This window comes from Acomys russatus, chromosome 12 (genome assembly GCF_903995435.1).
Source record: "Acomys russatus chromosome 12, mAcoRus1.1, whole genome shotgun sequence".
Taxonomy (NCBI): Eukaryota; Metazoa; Chordata; class Mammalia; order Rodentia; family Muridae; genus Acomys; species Acomys russatus.
Window position 1 is genome coordinate 14165194 of NC_067148.1, and position 25320 is coordinate 14190513.

Consider the following 25320-nt stretch of genomic DNA (forward strand, 5'->3'; position numbering starts at 1 on the left):
ACTACGTAACTCTGGCTGTCCTGGAACTACCTCTGTAGACAAGGCTGGTTTCAAACTGGAGTCAGATCTCCCTCTGAGTCTGACAAATAACCCCCCCCCCCCCCCAGTTCTTTATGAATATATAACTTTATACTATTAAATGTTTGCCTTCATCATAGATTCCCACAACTCAAAAGAAAACCAGATGACTTGGGATGCGGGGCTCCACAAATGCAATCCAAACGGGGGGGGTGATTTGTTTGTTTTAAGATTTATTATTATGTAGACAGTGCTCTGCCTGCATGTACACCTGCAGGTCAGAAGAAGACATCAGCTCACATTACAGATGGTTGTGAGCCACCATGTGGTTTCTGGGAATTGAACTCAGCACCTATGGAAGAGCAGTCAGTGCTCTTAACCTCTGAGCTATCTCTCCAGCCCCTTGTTTTTTCTTTTAAAATCAAGATCTCACTATGTAACCCTGGCTGGCCTGAAACTCACTGCGTAGATCACGATGGCCTCAAACTGTGATCCACCTGCCTTGGGCTGGACTGAAGGCATGCACCTCCACGACCAGAATGATCTTTCCTCTTTAAAAGATATTTTGAATATTTGTGTATGACTGTTTTGCCTGCATTAATGTATATGCACCTGATCAGGAGTTGTCATCAGAGGCCCTGGAACTGGAGTTGCAGATGGTTGTGAGCTCCAAATTGAATGTTTTGTAAGTTGCCTTGGTAGTGGGATCTTCTCACAGCACTAAAAAAGCAACCAATTTGTAAGGATGTGTACGTCAAATGAAGCACTCACCCTTCCCTCAAAGCTGGAAGCATGGAGCTGTATGACTGCATAGCTGGTAACAGTTCCACATGGAACTTTAATTCCAGAGGAAGAGGGCAGAAAAGCAAGTATTTATGTTAGGACCCTTCCAATGGGTCTTCTCCAGGTAAATCACCACAGCAAGGTTTTCATGTTTTCCAACATGAAATTCTATGTAAGAATGTAAAGGTGGCTTGAGAAAAGTAATATTTCTTGGTGTATGAAGTATTATACACACTTCTTTCTCACAGTATTCAAGCTGTTGTTTAGGATGTTTCTGTGCCTCTCAGTTGAAAACAACCTAAATCTTTCACCTGCCCAGATGTGGCTCAGCTGCCACTCAACATACCATTGTCCACCCCACCCCATTTATTTATATAATCACTCTACAGCCCTCTCTCTCCTCTCCTTCCAGAGAGAATGGGAGGCCCCCAAGGGCACCAGTCTACCCTGGTGCCTCAAGTCACAGCAAGATTAAGCAACCCAGGTAGCGGAAAGGGACCGGGCAACAGAGGCAGAGGCGTCCCTACTCTATTGTTAGGGACCTGCATGATGACAAAGCAGCACATCTGCGACCTATGACCTATGCATAGGGGGCCTAGATTCAGCCTCTGTGAGTCACCATCAACATACCATTCTTTGTCTTTTTTCTTTGACAGGGTCTCTCTGTGTATCCCTGGCTGTCCTGGACCTGCTTCGTAGACCAGGCTGGCCTCAAACTCAGTGATCTGCCTGCCTCTGCCTCCCGAGTGCTGGATTAAAGGAGTGTGCCACCACGCCCAGCTAACAGCATTCTTGACAGCCAATTTGCTTTCTACATTGCTGATGACACCGTGCTTTTTACTACCTCTTATTTCTTTGCGCTTCGGATACAAGTGTGACTAAATCCTTAACAGGCATCTGTTGCCTTTTTGGAGTAATGTTGACATCTTACTTTGTGCTTTTCTACTTTCCTACCCCTAAAAACGCCCTGGAGTTTAATAATTCCATTTTTTCCTTCTGTTGGCTTAATTAGGTATAATCTAAGTTTGTGTGTGTATGCACACACATGAGCACACTTGGGGCTTTGAACATGCTAAGTAATGGTATTTACCACTAAGTTATACCTCTAATGCCTACACCTAATTTTAAATTTAGGAAGTTTACTGTAAACACTAGGAACATACATTTGTTAAGTAGGAGAGCTCAACATGTTTATAAATTCCATTCTGTAAGACAGCATAAATAACCAACCCCTGCACACCAACTTATCCCAGTGCTGGGCAAGCAGGCCCACGCCCATGAACCTCAGAAACAAACATGTAAAAACACAGGCTTCTGCTGGAAGGGACTACAGAAAGGAAGACAATTCATGAGAAAAAAAGAAAAGCATGTTAGGGCATGGCTCAGAGGTTAAGAGCACTGTCTGCTCTTCCAAAGTCCTGAGTTCAATTCCAGAAACCACATGGTCACAACCATCTATAATGAGATCTGGTGTCCTCTTCTGGTGTGCAGGTGTACATGCAGACAGGGCACTGTATACATACTAAATAAATGCTTTTAAAAAATAAAGAAAAAAGCATGTTAAAAATGGCTAGATCATTTTTAACTTGCACTGGCCTCTTGTAAGTTCTAACCACTTACATAGCCAAGATCAGATGGCTCAGATACAATCTCTGTCAGTACCTGGCCAGGATTGAGACTAAGACTTGGCAAAGGTTCAGTTTCAGACACCACTTCCTTTTTTCCATTTCCTCTGATATGGAGGCCCTTTCTCTTTTTTAAAGATTTATTTACTTATTTATACAGTATTCTGCCTGCAGGCCAGAAGAGGGCACCAGACTCATTATCGATGGTTGTGAGCCACCATGTGGTTGCTGGGAATTGAACTCAGGACCGATGGAAGAGCGGCAGTGCTCTTAATCTCAGAGCCCTTTGTTCTTTTTCTTTCTTTTTTTTTCTAAAATAAATATGTAAAAATGAGTGCCTAAAGGTATGTATATGCACCATGTGTCTGGTGGCCCTGGACCTGGAGTTCAGCTGTGAGCTGCCGTGCAGATGCAGGAAATGGAGCCCAAGTCCTTGGCAGTAGGAAGTGCTCTCAGCTGTGGAGCTGCCTCTCCAGCTCGACCTCCTCACCCAGACTTCACTCATTTAGAGTCTGCACAATTAATTTGAAAGATTTTAGGGAAAGATGCTATTGTTTTGCTTTTTGAGACAGTCTGGCGTATCCCTGGCTCGCCTGGAACTCAACTCTATAGACTATGCTGGCCTTAAACTCAGAGATTACCTACCTCTGCCTTTCGAGGGCTGGGATTAAAGGTGTACACCACCACACTAGGCTGATCAATAAATTCTTTTTTATTTTGAGACAGGGTTTCTCTGTGTAACAAAGCCTTGACTGTCCTGGACTCACTTTGTAGACCAGGCTGGCCTCGAACTCACAGCAATCCGCCTGCCTCTGCCTCCTGAGTGCTGGGATTAAAGGTGTGCGCCACCACTGCCCGGTTTAAGTCTCCATTTTGATCCTAAAGTGACATTGAGTTCCGGTTCTCGGGCTCTGCTGACCTGGCGCTTGAACAGCCTTTTACGTATAGTTCAATCCCTGTTGAACTTCTGCTTGAATGACGTATGTTCTACTTAAAGGAAGCCACAATGCCTTGCTATGTTCCTTTCTCCCAGAACTGGAAAGTCCTCCAGCTTAAAATGCCTGGATACATTGTGCTCAGAACAAAATAAATTCTTGTGTTTAACTAGTCAAAATGATATAATGCCATCCTCCTCGTTTCCCACCTGGTTCCCTCCTTGTTTCCTGGTTAAGATTTTTCTTATAAAAGGCCTGCCTTAGAAACAGGCTGGTGGCGGCCAGTCGGTGGCGGCATTGGGTAGAGTATTCAGGCCACACTTTTATTGTATTTTATAAACACGAGAGACAAGAGTAGTAAAATGTAGCTATTATGAAAGATGAACCATTCAAATAAAAAGCATTATTCAAATGTTTCTTGTCTCTGCACTAACATGGTATCAGAGGATTATCCATTGATGTCTTTCTTATGGAGACAGAGCCCGTTGAAACCATGGCTGGCTGCCTTTGAGTCCACTATACAGCTGAGGATGACCTTGAACTTCTGATTCTCTTGCCTCCAGCTTCTTCAGGTTTCGGGATTATAGGAACACATGCTCTACCATGCCCATTTTTTTGCGCAGTGCTGGAGATAGTATACAAGCTTTGCACATTTTAGTCAAGCACTCTACCAACAGAGCTGTATCCCTGGCCGTCTCTCCAATTTCATTCACAGAGTCTAAGATATTAACAGTCAAGCTGGACGTGGTGGCGCACACCTTTAATTTCAGCACTCGGGAGGCAGAGGCAGGTGGATCGCTGTGAGTTCAAAGCCAGCCTGGTCTACAAAGTGAGTCCAGGACAGCCAAGGCTACAGAGAAACTTCGTCTCGAAAACCCAAAAAACCAAAACCAAAATCAAAACAAACAAAAAGAACATAACAGCGAGACACTAAAAAACACAACACAGCGCAGCAAGAAGTTCCCCTTTATCAGTCTTTCTCAAGCCCCTACATGGGAAGAGGTAGGGGAATATTTGTAGGAATATAATTTATTGTCTGCTCCTCCACTCAAAAGTAGCTGTGTAAAAAGAGAGAGAAATGTAAATACAAATAAATACACAGTAACTAGACATGATTAAATATGACTTTGACTTTCCCCCCCACAAGACAGGGTTTCTCTGTGTATCCCTGGCTGTTCTGGAACTCAGGCTGGCTGGCTGACATCTTCTGCCTCCCAGGTGCTGGGACAGAAGGTGAGCAGCATAGCCCTGGCAAGACAGTCTTCATGCAAGCCTTCTATCGCGTACTTTGACCACACTTCTCAACCAGACTCTCCTTGGCTCCCATCCTCTCCCTTCCCAACAGTCTTGCTTCTACATTCATGTCACATTTAGAATTTGGGTTCCATTCTAAAATATCTCATATACATGCAAATATTCCAAAATCCGAAATGCTTCTGGTCCAAAGCATTTTAGATAAGGGATGTTTTTTGAAGACAGGCTTTCACACTACAGCCGAAACTGGCCTTAAGCTCACAGAAGCCTTCCCTACCTCAGCCTCCTAAGTGCTGCAGTTTCAGGTGTATGCTATTGTGCCCAGCTAGGAATATTTTACATAAAAAATATGGATTATAAAATATTTAGGGAATTACAATCATTTTTATGTGCACATATAAGTTTTTGTTGTCCAAGAATCCTTTCCAGATGTAGGTCCTTGCGCCACTTTGATGGTGTCTCACAAAAACAAACACCGACAAAAAACTTTCTAAAACAGATTTTTCAAAATAGAAATACCGTGACACCATCAGTCTGAAGTAGTGAATTTATGGACCTAATGGGATTTGTAAACAATGTCTTATTAAGATATTCATGAGGTACCTGGACCAGCACAGGCCTGTAACACAAGTTACTGAGACAGAGGACCAGAAGCTTAAGTCTGCCTGTGCTGGGATAACTGTCAGGCCAGCCTGGGCGCCTGAGTGACAGCCCAGCTCGGTGAGAGCCCTGGGCACCTGAGTGACAGCCCAGCTCGGTGAGCGCCATGGGACTCTGCAGATGGTCAAAAGAAGTAAAATGATAATCATGTGGGGAAAAGGCCTGTTTTAAAATGTCAATTTTTACAATTCTTTAAATTATTAAAGGGCAATTTTTTTTGGTTATGGGATATAAAAACAACCATAAAACTCAGAAATATTAAAACTGCTAACTTTAATAAGTTAAATTAAGTTGGGCAGTGAGGCAGTGCGGGAGGCAGAGACAAGCAGATCTTTGAGTTCTGGGCCAGCCAAGTCTATACATGGAATTCCGGCACAGCCAGGGTTACAGAGTGAGACCCTGTTTTGAAAAAACAACAAAACAACACCCACCCCCAACTTAAGACACCTTATTTTTCCCTTCAGTGAGTAATTTGTAAACTCTTACCCCTGTGTCTGTCCAGTCCACACTGAGAACTTTATCTTCGTGAGCAGCTAGATCATAGAGCGGAGCCTTACAACTGCAGATGGAAAGATACATGTTACATGCATTCACTGTTTTAATACAGATGAATAATCACTAATACTTTTCTCAAAATTTTACTGGATTTACTATAGATTTATTATATAAACACTCAAGAAAAATGCTATTCAGTTGCAAAAACTTATTCATATTAAGGCCCATTTTCACACTTTTGAACTTTAATTTTATCCCCTATTATGGCTTTATATACTCTTTGTCCAGCCATTTGTTGTTTTTTTTGTTTTGTTTTGTTTTGGTTTTCGTTTTTTGTTTTTTTGAGACAGGGTTCCTCTGTGTAGCCTTGGCCATTCTGGACTCACTTTGTAGACCAGACCAGGCTGGCCTCGAACTCACAGTGATCCGCCTGCCTCTGCCTCCCGAGTGCTGGGATTAAAGGCATGCACCACCACGCCCGGCTCACAAACCTTTTTCTTGAGCATGATATATACGTGTATGTGTAAAGCTGCATGGGTAAAAGACAGAACCAAATCAAAACTCTATAATTTCCCTCATAAACCTATTTTTCTAAAAACTGAAACTATTTTATATTTTGATATATATTTTGTATTTATTATTATTAAATAACTATTTTTACTTTAGTTTGTGTGTGGGTGTTTTGCCTGCATATAGGTCTGTGCACCATATATTCATACGGTGCCTGCAGAGGCCAGAGTTCCAGATTTGGACGCCCTGGGACTGGAGGGCTGTGAGGCACCACGTGGGTCCTGGAAGCTGAGGCCAGGTCTTCTAGAAGAGCAGCCAGTGCTCTTCTTAACTACTGAGTCATTCTCATGCCCCATGTTTTCCCATTTTTTTATCATAGTAAGTAGCATTACCCAATCACTCAAGCAGAAATGTAGGCAATATTCCTTGATTCCTATCTCTGTATTTAATGCATAAGAAATTAATCTTGCCAAAGACCCACATTCTAATACGGTTAGAACAAATCACTTCTCTCTAATGTCACCACCACATGCCGTGATCCTATGACCATCTCCTGAATAACAATGGTCTTTCAGCTTCTGTGTGTGTGTGTGTGTGTGTGTGTGTGTGTGTGTGTGTGTGTGTGTGTGTTTTTAAAAAGAGAGGTAAAAATAAGCAACAAAGCAGGTGCCTTTAATCCCAGCACTGGGAGGCAGAGGCAGGCAGTTCTTCATGAATTTGTGGCCATCCTGGTCTAAAGTGTGGCCAGGGCAACCAGGGCTACACAGGGAAACCCTGTCTCAAAGAAACCCAAAATATCCCGTCCTCAAATCAACCAACCAACCAACCAACCAACCAACCAAAAAGCAACAAAACCTACCAGCTGGGTGCGGTAGGGCACACCTTTAATCCCAGCACTCAGGAGGCAGAGGAAGGTGGATCACTGTGAGTTCGAGGCCAGCCTGGTCTACAAAGTGAGTCCAGGACAGCCAGGGCTACACAGAGAAACCCTGACTCATTTTGTTCCTGGGCTTTGTGTGTACATAATGTACAGGTATACATGTATGCAAGGACAACCCTAGTGACGGGCATGACGTTACATGCTTTGTTTGTTTGTTTGTTTTTTGTTTTTTTGTGACAGGGTTTCTCTGTGCAGCCTTGGCTATCCTGGACTCACTTTGTAGACCAAGTTGGCCTCGAACGGACAGTGATCCACCAGCCTCTGCCTCCTGAGTGCTGGGATTAAAGGCGTGCACCATCATGTCTGGCAAGGTTACATGCCTTTATTCCCAGGCAGAGGCAGGCAGATTGCTGTGGGATTGCTGTGAGTTTGAGGCCATCCCAGTCTACAAAGAGTCCAGGAAGCCAAACCTACACAGATAAACCCTGTCTCCAAAAAACAAAAACAACTTTAATCCCAGCACTTGGGAGGCAGAGCCAGCCTGGTCTACAAAGCGAGTGCAGGACAGCCAAGAGAAACCCTGTCTCAAAACATAAAAAAACCAAAAAACTAAACAAAAACAAAACACCTCCCAAAAAGAAAGAAAGAAAGAAAAAAAAAAATCAATTCTCATCATTATTCCTTAAGTGCTGTCTACTTGTTTTTTTGTTCTGAGACAAGGTCTCACCAAGCAGGTGAGGGTGGCTAGCAGGCAGTCCCCAGCATCTCCCCAGTGCTAAGATTACACTTTATTTACTGAGCTGTTCCTGTGGACTATTTCTAGGGTTTTTTGAGGATTAGTATTTGAGTATTGAGTATTAGTATTTGTCATAACAAGTACTATAACCCTCCTGCAATTCTGTGTCTCATTATTTATCACATTCTCTGTATATAATAGTAACTGATATATTTGTTTTATAGATTGTAATCACAGTTTACTTTTTTATTTAAGATTTACCTTTTTTTCTTTTTTAAGATTCTTTTTTAGTTATGTACACATGAGTTCAGTGCCCGAGGCAGGTCCCCCTGAAACTGGCATTACAGGTGGAGGTAAGCTGTCTGACTCCTGTGTGCCAGGAACCGAAGCTGGTCCTCTGCAAGAGCAGCGAGAGCTCTTAACTGTTTCCAACACTTACCTTCTTGTGTCCCACAGCTTGACAATGTTATCTAAAGAGCCTGAGATCAGCTGCTGCTCGTGGGTAGGAGACCACGTCACTGATGTCACCCAGCCCGTATGGGATGTGAGGGACAGAGACACCAAAGAACCATCTGAACGAAGAAAAAGAAAATGTGATGAATTTTAGGAAAGAAAAGCAGAGCATACCTAAAGAGTAGTTGTAGAGACTTATCTTTTAAATTATTATTTTTTAAACATTGCACACTGGATACAACATACCTTTAGTTCGGGGATCCCACAGTCTAATATGCCTATCTGTGCTTCCAGATGCCAGACGTTTACAAAGGGCAGAATAGGAAATACAATTAAATACTTTATTTCCTGTCTGAAAATAAAAAGAATGAACATTTAGCCACAGTGAGCTAAAAGTACCTGCCTTTAGAAATTTACTACTGAAAAGACTATTAATCAGAAACGCCAAAATTAAGTCTTACCAGAGTTGACTTAAGCCCGCCAGACTCAACATCCCACACTCTGATTGTGTGATCCCAAGATGCACTGCAGATTTCTTCAGCATCTGACCAAAGAACTGAGGAAATTGCTTCTGTGTGGCCAGAGAGGGTCACCAGGGGCGTCTATAAAGGAAAGGTCCCCAAAAGGAGAAAACATTTTCACCACAGAATAACTGAAACAAGAGTAGATTTTAGGGTCAGGTGTGGTGCTGCACACCTTGTTCCAGGACCCAGGAGGCAGAGGTGGGCAGAGCCCTGGGTTCTATGCCAGCCAAGGACACATAATGGTGCTCTGCCAAAAGTAAAGAGTAGATGTTAATGCGGCAATTTTTTTGCCCACTGGCTTATTTTGTTTTTTATAGCAATTCTCCAAGATGATTTCTGTGTTTGTTTTATATATATGAAGGGGTCAGAAAGATGTGACTCAGAGGATAAAGGTGCCAGCTGTCAAGGCTGATGACCTGCGTTCAACCCAGGGACCCAGACAGTAGAAGAACCAGCCCCCAAAAGTTGTTCTCTGACCAACACACACACACACACACACACACACACACACACACACACACACACACACACACACACACACACGTCAGGAGGCCAGAGGGATGACTGAAAGGGCAGGGGTTCTTGCCACCAAGCCTGATGACCTGAGTTCAATCCCTGAAACTCATACCATGGAAGGAAAGAGCTAATTCCCTCAAGCTGTCCTCTCCTTCCACACATGTACCTAGGCTCAGACCCCCACCTCAAATCAATATAAAAGCAAAACATAAAAAGCAATGGGTTAGTGCTGGAGGGATGGCTCAGTGGTTAAGAGCACTTGCTGTTCTTCCACAAGACTCATGTTTGGTTTCCAAACCCCAGACAGGCTGCTCATCACCACCAGTAACTCCAGCTCCAGGTAACCTGATATCCTAATGGATCAGCCTGACTGCACCTTAATACAAGGTCAAAATACAACTTTAATCCCAGCACTTGGGAGGCAGAGACAGGCGGATCGTTGTGAGTTCGAGGCCAGCCGGGTCTACAAAGTGAGTCCATGACAGCCATGACTACACAGAGAAACCCTGTCTTAAAAAACCAAACAAACAAAATTAAAAAAGCCCACAAAATAAAACAAATCAAAACTTACTCTTGTTAGTCCCAATTGCTCTGTTTTTTGCTTCTTTCTTGGTCGATTTGTGGATTCTTCCATCTCCTCCTCTTCATCTGTAGGGACTGCAGCATAGAGAATAACAATCAAGTACCCACCCACCCCTTTTTTTTAAAAGCATATTAAAACTCAGAATTAACCAGGTACTGTCTTTACAGCCATTGTTATGAATATAAACCATTTTATCATAACTATAAAAAAACTGCTTCCAGCTCAATCCAGATTAGGTTATGGCCATATTGTATTTATGCCATGCAGGAAATAAGGCAAACACAGGTTAGATGACATATTTCAGCCATGTTTACTCTTATTAACTATTCCCTTTTGTAAAAAGAAAAATGCTTCATAGTTGTTTTGCAGTTCTAGAGATCAAAGCCAGAACCATCCAAAGTCCCTTATCAGTAAAGTTACACTTCCAGATCCTTGGATTTAAAAAAAAAAAGTAACTTTCATGAGTATCGATTTCATGAATATTGGTTGATATTCATGAAAGTTACAAAATATTCAAATCTATAGTTTTTCAGTCTGAGTGTGCTACTTGATATACATGACAAAGATGTCTTAAAATTAAAAACAGTAGCTGGATGGTGGTGGCTCATGCCTCTAACGCCAGCACTCTAGAGGCAGAGGCAAGTGGATCTGTGTGAGTTTGAGGCCAGCCTGGTTTACAGAATGAGTTCCATGACAGCCAAGGCTACACAGAAAAACTGTGTCTCAAAAAAAAACAAATATAAATAAAAAGAGTAATAGCTGGTACCAAACACTGTCTCATTTACCTGATACTCTCGAAGATTAAGACAATTTAAACTAAACTTTCTTCTTTAAAAATTTGGTGGGTTCCCCGCCCCCTCCTTTTTTTTCTCCTGCTCCTATCAGCATTTCCTAACCTCTTTCAAGAACCTCCAATTGAGTTTTTTAATCTGTATTTTCAAAGTGGTGCATGATTTCAATCCCAGGATTTGGGATGCAGAGGCAGGAAGATCACAAGGTTAGGCTGGTCTACAGAGCCAGTGTCAGGTTCCAGCACAGTGAGAATATTTAAAAGATGCCTTGAAAAAAAAAATCCTTTTAAAAAGGATTTTTATGTGTAGAGTGTTTTGCCTCTATGTATGCATGTGCACATGTGCACCTAGTGCCCGGGAGCCAGCAAAGACAATCAGATCCCTAACTGGAGTTGAGGATGGCTGCGAGCTGTCGTGTGAGTACTTAAACTAAGTCTGTGCCCTCTGCAAGAGCAACAAGTACTCTTAATCACTGAACCAGGGCTCCAGCCACTCAAAAATCATTTTAAAGTGACTTACAGTGAGTCAGTATCAATCAAATAACAATTTCCAAGTTTTTTAGTAAATGCATTCTGAGATCTAAGATAATTTGTAATGTATGTGGAAAATCAGTGACTTTCAAAGAGGTGGTAGGGTTAAAAAAAAAAAAAAAAAGAAGCAAAAAACTCAAAGCAGAAATTCATATTACACTTCTTTTTGTATACACTAAAACACATTGGTCTATTTTTATAGCAAATATGAGCTATAAAAGTCCCTCACTGAAACTCTAGAAACATCAATAATAAGTCAAAGTACAAAAAATATTTATACCTGTCGACCAGATCTTTAGCATCTTATCCCAGGAGCCACTGCAAAACTAAATAGATACATACAAAGGAAAAACATATGTAATAGCTTACATTATTTCCCCGCCCCACTTTACTTTCAAAGTTTTGCTTTGCTTGCTTCATCTCTCTCTGTACATAGGCTCTAAAATCACTACTACTAGATACTCATATACGTCTAGTCTTTCGGAAGCTGCAGCCTTGGTCTCCATGGTAACCAGCTGCCATTCTTATGTGTCCTACATAGCTGTTTAGATCAAAGCTGGCAACTAACCCACACTACACTAATACGGCTATTCTGCCTCTAGAATGTTTACAAATAAATCCTGAGACATGAACTTAGACTTCTCCTGTGGCAAACAAAGAAGACTTTTTCCCAAAGGACAAATAGTACAGGGTATAAAAACTAGGAAATGTTTCCATGTAGAGAAAACCAGAATAAGGTTCAAAATCAACTAAAGTGATTTGTGAACACAGAAGGCTGGGGTTTGCCGGCCGCATTCAGCCTCCATGCTCTAACAAGTTGAGGATGAGTTTCCACCTATGTTTGAACAAAATACAGGTCTCTTAACTTTCCAGCCAGAAGATAAGAAAGGTTAATTCATTTAAATTTGCACTCAACAACAGATACTCTCTGTGACTCAAAGTAAACCTTTATCTTTGAGTGCATAAAACATTCTTTGTTACTCCAAGTTGTAGAACACTTTTTTTGGGGTGGGGGGTTTGGAGACAGAGTTTCTCTGTGTAACAGCCCTGGCTGTCCTGGACTTGTTCTGTAGACCAGGCTGGCCTTTAACTCACAGAGATCCACCTGCCTCTGCCCCTCGAGTGCTGGGATTAAAGGCATGTGCCTCCACGCCCGGCTGTAGAACACTCTTAAACCTGAAATTCTTCAATGTAGCAGAGGAACTTTCAAATGCTAAGAGGGTTTGAAAGTCCTCATAAGTCAATGCAGTTATTACTCTCTGGTTTGTATGCTTACCTATTATCATTTTGGTATAATAAGGAGTAGGGCAGGCTGGGTATGGTGGCTCATGCTAGACTGCACTACATGAGGAGACTTCCGGGCTAGAGTGATAGCCCATCTCAAAAAAACAAAAATAAGGGACTGAGGATTTCAGTTCAGGTGCAAGGACAAGATGTCTGTCAGCACCGATGGTAAAATAAGTGGTTAATATTACTTAGAGCATGTAAGGCTTGGGTGTCAACATTTTCAGTTGATGACGGCACCATAAGAGGATGTGATGAATTAAAAAAAAAAAAAAAAAAAAAAGACCTATCAATTTCCATCATTTAAAGTTATATAAAGAAATTACTAGTTTACTTGACTTTTCTTTTAATCTAATATTAAAAATATAATTTATATAATAAAAGCAGATAGATACCCAGGCTAAAGTAAATCTTTATTATATGACTGGTTACTTTGGGTCTAAAAATCTTAGTGTTTTTTAGCCTCTGATTGTTATACAAGTTAGATAACCATTAGGATGCATATGTAGGGGACTGGAGAGATGGCTCAGAGGTTAAGAACACTGGCTGCTCTTCCAAAGGTCCTGAGTTCAGTGAACCACACGATGGTTCACAACCAATGAGATTACTCTTCTGGTGTGCAGGCAGAACACTGTATATATAATAAACAAATCTTTTTTATAAAAAGAATGCATATATATATAAAATTTTTTTCATTTGATTAAAATTCCCAATTCAACACAATAGTGACAGCACAAAGGCTACTTACTTTAGTTCCTGAGCTATCAACTGCTATAGAGTCCACACTCCCAGCATGCCCTCTGCAGCAGTGTAGGGCTTTCACTTTGTTCCTCTCTACATTCCATTCCCATAAGAGAATAGTCTGATCCATCGAGGCACTCAGTAACAAGCAGGACAAACCGTCTGAAACAAAAAGAAAACAAGAAACAAATTAGTACAAAATCCTAACTGCATTTTACTCTTTATCATTCAGAATTTTGTGAATGTTTTAGTAGTAATCAGATGTGTAGAGGACTGTTAATTCAGAACATGGCTGCTCTGGCAAGAGATCACATCCAAAGACCTTCTAGGTCTGTGTGATTCAGCTGGAACACAAACACGCCTTTAACGCAGGTGACAGGCATGCAGATCTGAGTTTGAGGCCAGCCTGGTGTAGAGCAAGTGTCATTAGGTCCATGTGTGGTGGTACACGCCTTTAATCCCAAGCAATGAAGGTAAAGTTAGTTTGTAGAAGGAGCACTTATGTTTTAAAGTGATGTCTAATTGAGTGGCAGAAAAACTCAAATCAGAGAAAGATTTGACAGATAGGACACGCCCAACTTTCACAGGAAGAGAGAGGAAAGGAAGCTACTTAATGGGCAACGCAGAGATTGAGAGGAGGAAGTTTTACCAGAAGAGTTTTATAGCGAGAGGTTGAATGAGAGAACCAGCTAGACACAGGCTAAGACAGATTGAGCCAGAGAATGAGAGGTAGCCTGGAGATTAGAGCAGACTGGTGACGTTAGTTTGAGGCCAAAAGAAAAGTCAGGTGGGACAGGAGTGTGAGCCAGGACAGCTGAGTTGAACCAGCCAGCCAGAGTTCACTAAGAACAAAAAGGGTGAGCTTATGAAGCAGTGAAGAGGCTGAAACATTCTAGGCCTAGGTTAGATTGTACAGAGAGTAGAAGTTTCCAGGACTAGGCCTAGGTTAGCAGAAGAAGGCAGTAATCCTCCCAGACAACAATTGAAGCAGGCAAATAAAAGTTCCTTTTACACAGATGGACTGCTTTTAAAAGAGAGCTAACATGGTAAAAAGGGAAAATTCATAATCCAGGCCTAGTAGTGTGCCTCTGCAATCCCAGCCCTCAGGAGCCTGAGGTAGAAGGGTACAAGTTTTAGGCCTGCCTGAGATGTAGAGCAAGGCCAGCCTAGATACAGTGAGAACCTGTACCACACCTGTATTCCCCGCCCCCCGCAACATGCTTTAAAAACAGGAAAAATGTGTTCAATACACTTAGTAACTTGAAAAGGCACACTGATAGTTTTGTTAAAGATTTTCTTCCATATTTGATGCTAGGTATGTGGGTCAGTGATTGAGTGTGTGCCCAGCATGCGCAAAATCCTGAGTTCAATCTACAGGACCAGGGGGAAACAAACAGCAATCTATGGAATTTAAAACTCTAATTCTTTCTTCCTTGAGTACCATATTTCTGAAAGACGTCACAGCAACCGAGGAGTGAAGCATTTCTTACCCAGTCACTCTTCTGCTACACTAAAATTAGTTCTGTCAGGCGTGGTGGCACAACGCCTTTAACCCCAGCACTTGGGAAACAGAGGCAGGTGGATCGCTGTGAGTTCAGGGACAGCCTGGTCTACAGAAGAGTGCAGGACAGCCAAGGCTACACAGAAACCCTGTTTTTTTTTGGGGGGGGAGGGAGAAGATTCTTCTTAAACTGGGTGTGGTGGCACATGCTTGTAATTCTAGCACTTGGGGAGGCAGAGGCAGGTTGATCTCTATGAGTTTGAGGCCAGCTCAGTCTAAAACAAACAAACAAACAAACAAATAAACGAACAAAATTGTTAAGTAGAAATTTACCCTTTTTCACCCAAGCCACGTCTTTCACCACATCTGTATGCCCCACAATTGTCATTATTGACTTCCCTTCCAATGACCAGATCCGAGAAGTCTTATCGTAAGAACCAGACAGGATCCTACAATGAGAAAAAAAAATACTATGAAATTAAAAAAAGATGACTTTTGAAGCTCTGAAAATCAACCGTTTCTATGGCAACAACAAAGTAAACTTTGGACAATGAATTCTTTTTATGAAGAATAAGATTTCAAAGCATAACAATAGCTCAGATGTTACACTATTTTTCTGAATCCCTATAAACATGAGACTTCACCTTTGTTGTTGTAAATACTGTACTTCACGAAAGCAATGCAAACTGCTTATAAAGCCTAACAGTCCTTAATGAGCCACTGAAACTATTAAAGAGAGAAACAGGGATGGGGATGTAGCTTAGTGATGGACACCTGCCCAGCAAGCAGAAGCCTCTGGCTTTGATGCCCAGCACCACACAGACACACAGACACATACACCAGAGAAAAATACCTAATAATAAATAAAAGTAAAGAGACCAAAAAATTAAAGACAGAAGTAAGCTACCCCTCCAACCAGCCCCTAAGGCATTTACTCTTAGATCTGCACCCACACCTCTTTGCCTCCAGGCTGCCCATGTGAGCCCCAGCGTAGTGTGTGTACCTTCAGGGTAGCAGCTAGGGAGATCTTTAGCCATGAAAATTAAGTTTTCACCTCTATGAAGCAGCCTCTATCTCTGAGTGCTGACATATAGAATACAAATGTCACAACACTTTGAAACAAAGAAAACCTAGTAATAAACACTGTTTTCTTCTTGAATATACTAACTGCCAAAGCCTGTTTGGTATGGTCACCAATATACACAGCACAAGTTACTTTTATGGAGAAAAGAGAATCAGAGAGAAACAGCTACACCGAGGATGGCAAAGGCGGAAGGAGGTACATAAGAAAACAAAAGCAAGCCCACTCCCATGGCATCGTACCATTCCTCTGCCCCTTTAACCGAGCTGATCCAGTCATCGTGGAACATGCACTGCTCTGGCTGGGGTGCACTGTATTTTTCCACGTATTCTAGCTCCACAACCTCTTCCTAGTCACACAGAGAATAGAAAAGAAATGAGGAGATTTTAAAATATTACTTTGAAGAAAAAAAATTGAGACACATTTAAAAGTTAAGATTTCAGCCTGGAATGGTGGTGTACCCATTAATCCCAGTACTCAGCATGCAGAAGGATCTATAAATTTAAGGCCAGTCTGGTCTATAGCGAGTTACAAAATATCCAGGGATACATATGCTGTGCCCCACGATCTGCCTGCAAGTCAGACATAGGCATTGTCATGATCATTGATAAATGTTGTGTGACACTGCTCCCCCAAATCTCTGATTGGTCAATAAAGAAACTGGACAGCTAATGACTGGGTAGAGAAGACAGGAGGGCTGGACTTGAGTTCCCAATCTTGGAGGCTCAGGGAAGGACCAGGAGGTGGAGAAGAGGAGAAGTAAGGGAAAGAGAAAGAACGTGGCCATGAGGCCTGGCCTGATGGAGCAGCAGCAGCCCAGGCAGGACTAATACGGCAAGCAATTCAGGGTGTGTGGCTGGGAAGTAGCCAGACTAGCATAGAGGGTTAGAAGATTATCTGCCCAGTTATAGAGCTTAAGACTTGTTGAATAGGGGCCGGGCGGTGGTGGCACACACCTTTAATCCCAGCACTCGGGAGGCAGAGGCATGTGGATTGCTGTGAGTTCAAGGCCAGCCTGGTCTACAAAGCAAGTCCAGGAGAGACCCTGTCTCAAAAAACAAACAAACAAACAAACAAACAAACAAAAAAAGTTGAATAAATATAAAAGATACCTGTTTCATTATTTGGGAGCTACAGCAGGTGATTAGAAAAGACCCCTCAAATTATACAATGACTCAGGTCATCAGTCTCTGTGGCCAGCACCTTTACTCAGTAAGCCATCTTGCTGGCTCCAAATCACCCTCCCTCCCCCATCAGTCTTACTATACAACCCTGGTTGGCCTAGAACTTGTAACCCTGGCTAACAAGGGACTTACAGAGACCAGCCTACTACCTCTACCTCCTGAGTACTGGGATTGAAGATACGTACCACTACTCTTGGCTTTTTGCTTTACATTTTATTTGTTTTTATTTGTGTGTATGGTGTTTTGTCTGGGGAAAGATCACCAACAGAGAGTTTGAAAACTACAGGGAGAGGTAGCACAGCCACTGTAACCTGCCCACATTTTGTGAAATGTGTGCAGTTATGCTGTCCTCCTGGTTTAATAATATACATATACTTGTTATGTAAAAGTCTATATTAACCCATATGCATTTTCTTGAGTAAAATGCTCTTTGAGGGGGGTCTACAAGATGACTATATAGAAACATAAGTTCAAATTTCTGATGAGTGGGCAAAAGAGCTTGCTAGCAAGCCTGAGGTCCTAAGTTCAATCCTCGAGACCCACAGACCTTAACTGCCTCCCACTAATTGTCCCCTGACCTTCACATGCAGGCTGCGGTACCTACACGTACCATACAATAAATAAGTAACTAAACACAATTTTAAAACATTTTCTGAGACTCTTGGGTGGATCAATTTAAATAGATTCTATAAGGAGTTACTCAAAATACTTTGCAATGCATTAAGTCAAATACAAGCAGCACTTGGACTTACCGATGAAATGTTCTCCAGTTCCATGTGCTTGACCAAGGGCATTCGAAGAAACTGGCCCTTGATAAGGAAATCGAACTCGACCCGTTTGTGGAGCTCTGAAAAAGAGTAAGGGGCTTAAGAAAGTTGGTGCGCAGGTATGAGGGCCCCAAAGCAGTCAAGGTCACAGTGCACACTGCTGCCTCCGCTACTGCACAGCTCGTCACGGCAGCAAACTGCCTGCTCTCTGGTTTGAGACTGGGTCTCTGCCTTAGTACTCAGAGGTCCACCTGACTCTGCCTCCTGAGTGCTGGGATCAACGGCCACCACACCAGCCAGCTACGTGAATTTTACAGAACCAGCATACTTTGTTCTGTTGGCTTATTTGTGTTTTTATGGTTGGTGTAATTATTTTAGGGAGGTAGAGGCTAAATCTAGGCTGTATAGTGCTTAGCACATGTTCTACCCGTGAACTAACTACATCCTACTGATTACTTTTTGTTTTAAAAGAGTGGTTTATGGGTACACTACAAGAAGGAAACAGGCTAGACATTACTGAAAGTACCACCTGGAGCCCATTACCTGCTTTGTTTTTCATTATTTATTTATTCTTTTTGTGTTTTTTCAAGACAAGGTTTTCACTGTGTGGCCCTGGCTGTCCTGGAACTCACTCTACAGACAAGGCTAGCCTCAAACTTACAGAGCTCACCTGCCTCTGCTAGGATTAAAGGCATGCACCACCACTGCCTGGCGATTACCTGATTTTTAAAAAGCTTTTAGTTTTACAGAAAATTTACGACACACACACAAATATAAATACACTGAGCATCCATATCCTACTCCAATACCAAGCAACTCCTGAATAACTGTTTCTAGTCATCTCCATTGTCCCACCAGCTGGTTTTAAAGCAAACCTCAGACACCATACCATTTTGTTTGTAAATGGCTTTATTTATTATAGATTTCTAAAATGTAAAAACTTGAAACATGTTAAAATCTTAACTATGTTACTATCAGATACTGTTTACTCTTCATGAAGTTTTTATTAATTTAACTGTGTGTTGAAGCTCACACTGGCTTCAAACTCACTACATAGGCCTTGAACGCTCCATCCCGTTGCTTCAGCCTCTAGAGAGCCGAGGAGTGTACCATCGTGTGCAGCTATTCATGTTTTAGAGTTAAGCTCCTTTTTCTTCTTGTCATTTCTTCACTGAGGAAAGTGGGTCAGCTATCTTCCATTTCTTACATTCTGGGCTTGGTTAATTACATCTCCAAGGTGTCTTTAATTTTTAAGGTTTTTTTTTATTATCATCTTGGGTATGTGTGTATGATGGGTGTTATGGCAGTGTGCCACGGTGCCCAGGTGGAGGTCAGGCGACAACTAACTTTGTGGAGTTGTGTCATGAGGGTTACATTCAGGCCACTGGGCTCGCAACACTGGACAACAAGCGCCGTTAGCGCTCTGAGCTATGTCATGGCCCTACAAAGTGTCTTTTAATATGGTCCTCTGATCCCTAGCATATCCTGGAAACCAGTGAGCCTTTAATGACTGGTAAGGCTTCAGGGTTCTTTTTCGCAAAGTCTTCATGGGGAGTACTGTATGTGCCACATCAACAGGATCCATCAACTAGGTTTAAAGTTTTTTCCCCCCATGTGTTGTGAGCACATGTGTGTGCGTGAGTGTTTTTCAAGACAGGGTTTCTCTGTGTGTATCCCTGGCTGTCCTGGACTCACTTTGTGTTGGGATTAAAGGCGTCCACCACCTTGCCAAGCCAGTTTGGTTTTTCAAGGCCGCGTTTCTCTGTGTAGCAGCTCTGGCTGTCCTAAACTCACTTTGTAGACAGGCTAGCCTCAAACTCACAGAGATCTGCCTGCCTCTGCCTCCTGAGTGCTGGGATTAGAGACTAATTCTATTTTTTGGTTTTTTTCAAAGATGATGCTTTATGTGGTTTTCAATTTATTGCATGTTTATGAAATCTAATTATATCCATTACTTTTGGGGTAATGTTTCACAAGAAACACCAGTATTAATAATGACATTTTGTTATTGCATAAAATAAATGCAAAGATATACTGATAATTTGTTTTGTACACCTCTAGCCAAAACAAGGCCTAAGCACCAAGGTGCTTGTTTCACTTGGCATGAACACAATCTTTGATTACCATTACTGGCACACGCTAAAATCTCTACTCCTAAATTACACTTTACCTCCAAATTGTCTTTAAAAAGCAGACTGAACAAATATTTTTTCAGAAAATTTACTCTCAAAGCATTCACCAGAGAAATATGTATGTTACAATTGATATATTTTATTATAAAATTGATGTTCTGTGTACCAAAAGTGGAACTAAAAAATTTATTTAAAGCCAGGCATGGTGGCCTAAGACTTTAATTCCGACACTCAAGAGGCTAAGGCAGGGAGATCTCTAAGTTTGAGGCCAGCCTGATTTACAGATCAAGTTCCAAGACAGCCAGGGCTACACAAAGAAACCGTCTCCAAAATAAAAAACAAAATAAAACATATCTAAGTATAGCTGATGGCACTGTGCCCTCTCCTAATTTCTTGGAGCATATATACTCACCATTTTTGGTCTCCAGCAATTTATTGATGATGTTACTAAGGTCAGCAACTTCAGAGGTGGCAGGGATTGAGAAAGGAACATCATCTACTGCGAATCTATAAAAGGAAATAATATGTCAGCATTATGTCTACACATATCTTAACAAATCTGCATTTACTCATTCGACAATTATTTATTGGGTACTTTATCCAAGACATTTACTATATAGATTAAACAAAATGATGTGATATCTCTCTCTCTCTCCCTCTCTCTCTGCTTTTTGAGACAGGGTATCTTTGTGTAGCCCAAGTTCCTGGAACTCTTCTCTGTAAACCAGGCTGGCCTCAAACTCACAAAGATCCTCCTGCCTCTGCCTCCCTAAGCACTGGGATTAAAGGCGTGCACAACCACTGTTTGGCTAAATGTCTTTTTATTTTATTTTATTTTTTGGTTTTTTGAGACAGGGTCTCTCTGTGTAGCCTTGGCTGTCCTGGACTTGCTTTGTAAACCAGGCTGGCCTTGAACTCACAGCAATCCACCTGCCTCTGCCTCCAGAGTGCTGGGATTAAAGGCGTGTGCCACCACACCCAGCCAACGAAATGTCTTTACTCTTAAAAGAACAACGAAACCACATGAACAAGGAAGGTATCATACATGATGAGGTTATCATATAAGTCACTTCAATCAGAGATGTTCAGGACCCAAAAAGATACACAAAAAATATCATTCTTGGGTCTAGAGAGATGGCTCAGAGGCTTTTCCAGAGGTCCTGTGTTCAATTCCCACAACCACATGGTGGCTCACAACCATCTATGATGTGATCTGATGCCCTCTTCTGGCCTGCAGGTATACATGCAGACAGAGCATGCATATACATGAAATAAATAAATAAACCTTTTTTAAAAAATCATTCTTAAGCCACAACTACAAAAAGTGATGTTAGCCAGGGAAGGGAAGCCTGGAAAGGAGAAGAGTGGGAAAGCAACAACAGCAGACCAAAGGAACCTGCTCCTGTGTCAGGCACTGATTTTGCTTTAGGCAGTGTTCAAAGATGTGACAAAAGAGAGCTTTAAATCTCATATTCTATGAAATTGTTTTTGATTCTTTGTGTAGGCAACAAGGAACCACTGTAGCGTCCAAGGTAAGGACAATAGCGGTACCTTGCTTACTTCGTGCTTTATAGCTGCTTAACATGCTGAACTAGAAGAATATATGACCAGAAGCAGAACAGGACTCAAAGGAAAGCAAGAAAACAGTTATAAGCCGGGCGTGGTGGCGCACTGATGCCTTTAATCCCAGCACTCGGGAGGCGGAGGCAGAGGCAGGGCGGAGTTCGAGAACAGCCTGGTCTACAAAGAGAGTCCAGGACAGCCAAGGCTACACAGAGAAACCTTGTCTCACAAAAACACAAAAACAAAACAAACAAACAAATAACAACAACAAAAAAGAAAACAGTTGTAAATTATTTATCTGGTAAGGAACTTGTATCCAGTTCCTTGTATAAAGAACATTTACAATTCAGTATTAAAAAGTCAAAATTTTTTTTATTGACCAAGAGATTTGGATAGATAGTTTTCCACAGAAAAGAACAACAACCAACAGGTAAAGGACCAAACCACAGTGAATATCACTTCACATCCATTAGGGTGCAAATTAAGTGTTGGGGAAGATACAGAGAAAGAAGAATCCTCACTCATTGCTGGTGGTACTGTAAAATGGGGCAGTTACTGTGGAAAACTGCGTGCCAGTTCCTCTAAAAGTTAAATGTGGTCTTTACATTTGGCCCAAGAACCACATATTTTAGGTATATACCAACAAGAAATGAAAACTCAAGTTCACCGAGCAACATTTGGAAGGCAAAGGTAGGCGGATCAGCAAGTCTCAGGCCAGCCTTGGCTACACAGTGAGATCCAGGCCAGCCTGGCCTACACTTGTTCACATAAAAACTGTACATTAATGCTTACATGGCCACTACCTTCAGTAGCTACGATATTGAAAGAACCTAAATGGCTAACTGGACAATTAGAGAAAATGAGCCATATGACAGACCATTTGGACATCAAGTCTGGTGATAGTCTGCCTTGTGAATCAACTATAAAAAGCACAGTAAGCGAAAGATGCCACCCACAAAAGACCACATTATTTTGTATATTTCACTATACAAAATGCCCAGAATAGGCAAATTTACAGAGACAGATGGTAGGAAGATAAGTAGTTGACTAGGGTGGGGAGCATTTAAGGGATGGGGTTGCAACGGAGAAGCTTGGGTCAGGTGATGGCAGTGCATACCCTTAATCCCAGCACACGGGAGGCAGAGGCAAGTAGTTCTCTGAGTTCGAGGCTAGCCTGGTCTACAGATGGATTTGAGGATGGTTGTATAATTCTACTAATATTATGTGTCTGAATCCCACACATACTGTCTATGTGTCACTGGTAAAGTCAGCTATGACTTGTATATATATAAATACATAAGTACATACATATAAACATACATACACACAGTCCTGACTAGTTATACAACCCTGGTGGCCCTGGGTTGTATGTAAAAAGTAGGCTTCGCTAGCCTTGGGGAGAGCAAGCTTCCATTCAGGGGCGTTTCTCCATGGTTTCTGCCTCAGTTCCTGCCTTGGCTCCTCTGAAGATAACTGTAGCCTGTAAGCCAAATACACCCTTTCCTCTCCAAGTTGCTTTTGGCCAGAATGTTTTGTATCAGCAAGAGAGCTGTAGCTAGGACAGGCATACATAACACACCCAATCAAATCGGTAACTGAACTGACTCCATTCTTAAAAAAAAAAAAAAAAAACCCAAAACCAAAAAAACACAACAAAACAAAACAAAAAAACCTCTACGAACTGAACCCCATATTTAGAGATCCAGTTTCTAGACTGGTTGGAAAAAAGCAAACGAAGGTGTGCTGTCAGACGCCGTGAGACACCGTTAACAGCCAGCCTGTAAACAGAAGTGCCAATTCCTAAAATTATGAGCACGTGTGAGCATCTTTCAGAAACCAAACTCGATGCCCTTGTCCTCTCCACAACAATTAAATTATAAAGCGCTCAGGCACGAAGGTGGGTAGAAAAACGTTGGTTCAGGAAACCGGCTAAGACGAGCCTACCGCTTCCCAAAGAGCCGGGGCAGCAGTGGGGGCACATGACGACGGGAGGGCAAGTGACGTCTGATTCATATTTCTATCCGGCAGTCAGGTTATCTCATTGGCATTAAGCCATTTTTTAATTCCAGCCACGTACGTATTAAACTCCTTTCAGCTTTGATTCCCAGTCAAAGCCGCAAAGATGACCAGGAACTACAAGGTCCAAACCGAAGGAGTATTAAAACAAGATCGGCTCCGGGGTGGCAGGGACAGGAGCTGGGACCCTTACTTACTTCTTATTCTCCGTGTAGAAACGTGCCTGGAGTTGCGCCATGGCGGAAAGTACACACGAGATTTCTCCACAAAAACGTACGCGTTGATAACCCCAGTAGCTTCTACAGTAGACAAGTACGCCGCAAGCGCGCTCTCTTCCCCAGACTTCTCAAACCGCACCACGAGGTTCTCTTCCTACAGGCGCCCAGCCCGCACACATCAACTACCTATTCCCGAGATTTAAGAAACATCGATCAGTAAAGCTCAGTCTTAAAAGCAGCCTGTCAGTCCCCTTAATATTCTGATGCTTCTTACTAGCTATCTAGATCCATAATCGATTCGGAAGATAGGGAAAAAAACTAATCTGAATCTTTTTTTCTTTTTTTTTTTTTAAAGGGTGTCCTTAGGCCGGATGCTTTAGACTCAGCTCTCGGGTACTACAAACCCCAGAAGGGAGCGCGTTTCAGACTCGGAATGCTGGGAGTTGTAGGTTTTCCTTACTATTTTGCCACACTGCACTCGAGTGCCCACATTTGCTTCTAAAACTACATTCTCCGGGCAGATATTACATTTCCCGCTCCTTAACTTGGAGCGACAAAGGTCCCGTCTGTCTGTCTTTAATCCATAGTTCTGACAGCCTGATTCAGCTGAGACCATGCGTTCTTACCTCAGGCTGCAGAGCGGAAATACGGAAAGGGAGGCGGGGGACCAAGCAGAAAGGGGACTGCGTGACGGTGGCCGAGAAGGGTCCAATCTTACGGGCCGCATTGCGCCTCCCGGAGGGGTGCGCCTGCGCATTGTGCTGGTCTCCATGGCGGGGCCTCGGAGCCAAGACGAGGTTGAGTAGACTCGTTTTGAATTTTCTCCCTTCTGCTCCGGCGGACTCTCTTCTCGCGTTGTGGGGCTCACTGTGGCGGCAGGGCTAGGGGGAAGCCGGAGGTCTAGCAGAGCAGTCTGCGCCCACGGACCGGACGCTCCCTCCCTCTCTCCCTCCCTTCTTCCTCCTGCCTCCTCCTCCTCCCATCACCTCTTGACCCTCCCCGGCTGGGAGCAACCGCCGGCCCCCGCCCTCGGCTGTCGCCGGACGCGCCGCTGCGTGCTGGCCCTGCGTCCCCGCCTGTCTCCGGGGCGCGTCCTTCACCCTGGTCCTGGGAGGGGGCCGGCGGCCGGGAGGAGGCAGGCTGCGGCCGGGGGAGGGAGGCTAAGTGTCCTGCGGAGGATGCTGAGCCCCAGAACGAGCCACCGGCGCGCAGCGCCTGCTAGAGAGGGACCTTCTCCCCTCCTTTCTGAGTCTGATGTTTAGAAAATCCTCCTCTGCTTCCAGTCCCTCTCCTCCTCCCCCTCCCCCTTTTAAAATCTTGAAGTAACTCAAAGGCTTGTCTCGGTTTCAATGGTCCCTAGTTTTACTCTATTTTCCTGAGCGGAGAATAGATGGGGGTGCCCTCTTTAGATCCCAGAGTCGCTTTTTAAGACATTCGCCTGAGAACCCTCCGGGGGAGGTTGGGAGGCAGGCGGTACACGCTCTTCTGAGACAGCAATTTACAGCCCAGCAGAACTGGACTGCAAAATGTGCTGGCTTAG

The 25320-nt window shown here is 42.9% G+C and overlaps 1 protein-coding gene across 1 annotated transcript; it reads right to left on the reverse strand.

The window, feature by feature from the left end:
• Positions 1-4340: 4340 nt before the first annotated feature.
• Wdr12 (WD repeat domain 12) lies at positions 4341-24193 on the reverse strand. The gene is made up of 13 exons (XM_051153878.1): positions 23760-24193; positions 20396-20490; positions 17837-17931; positions 16143-16249; positions 15153-15268; positions 13326-13480; positions 11574-11619; positions 9961-10046; positions 8811-8951; positions 8596-8701; positions 8336-8468; positions 5762-5834; positions 4341-4419 (listed from the first exon to the last, which is right to left on the reverse strand). The coding sequence occupies exons 1-13, from the start codon at positions 23798-23800 to the stop codon at positions 4342-4344; spliced, it is 1272 nt and encodes a 423-aa protein (XP_051009835.1). The 5' UTR covers positions 23801-24193; the 3' UTR covers position 4341.
• Between the last annotated feature and the right edge of the window lie 1127 nt (positions 24194-25320).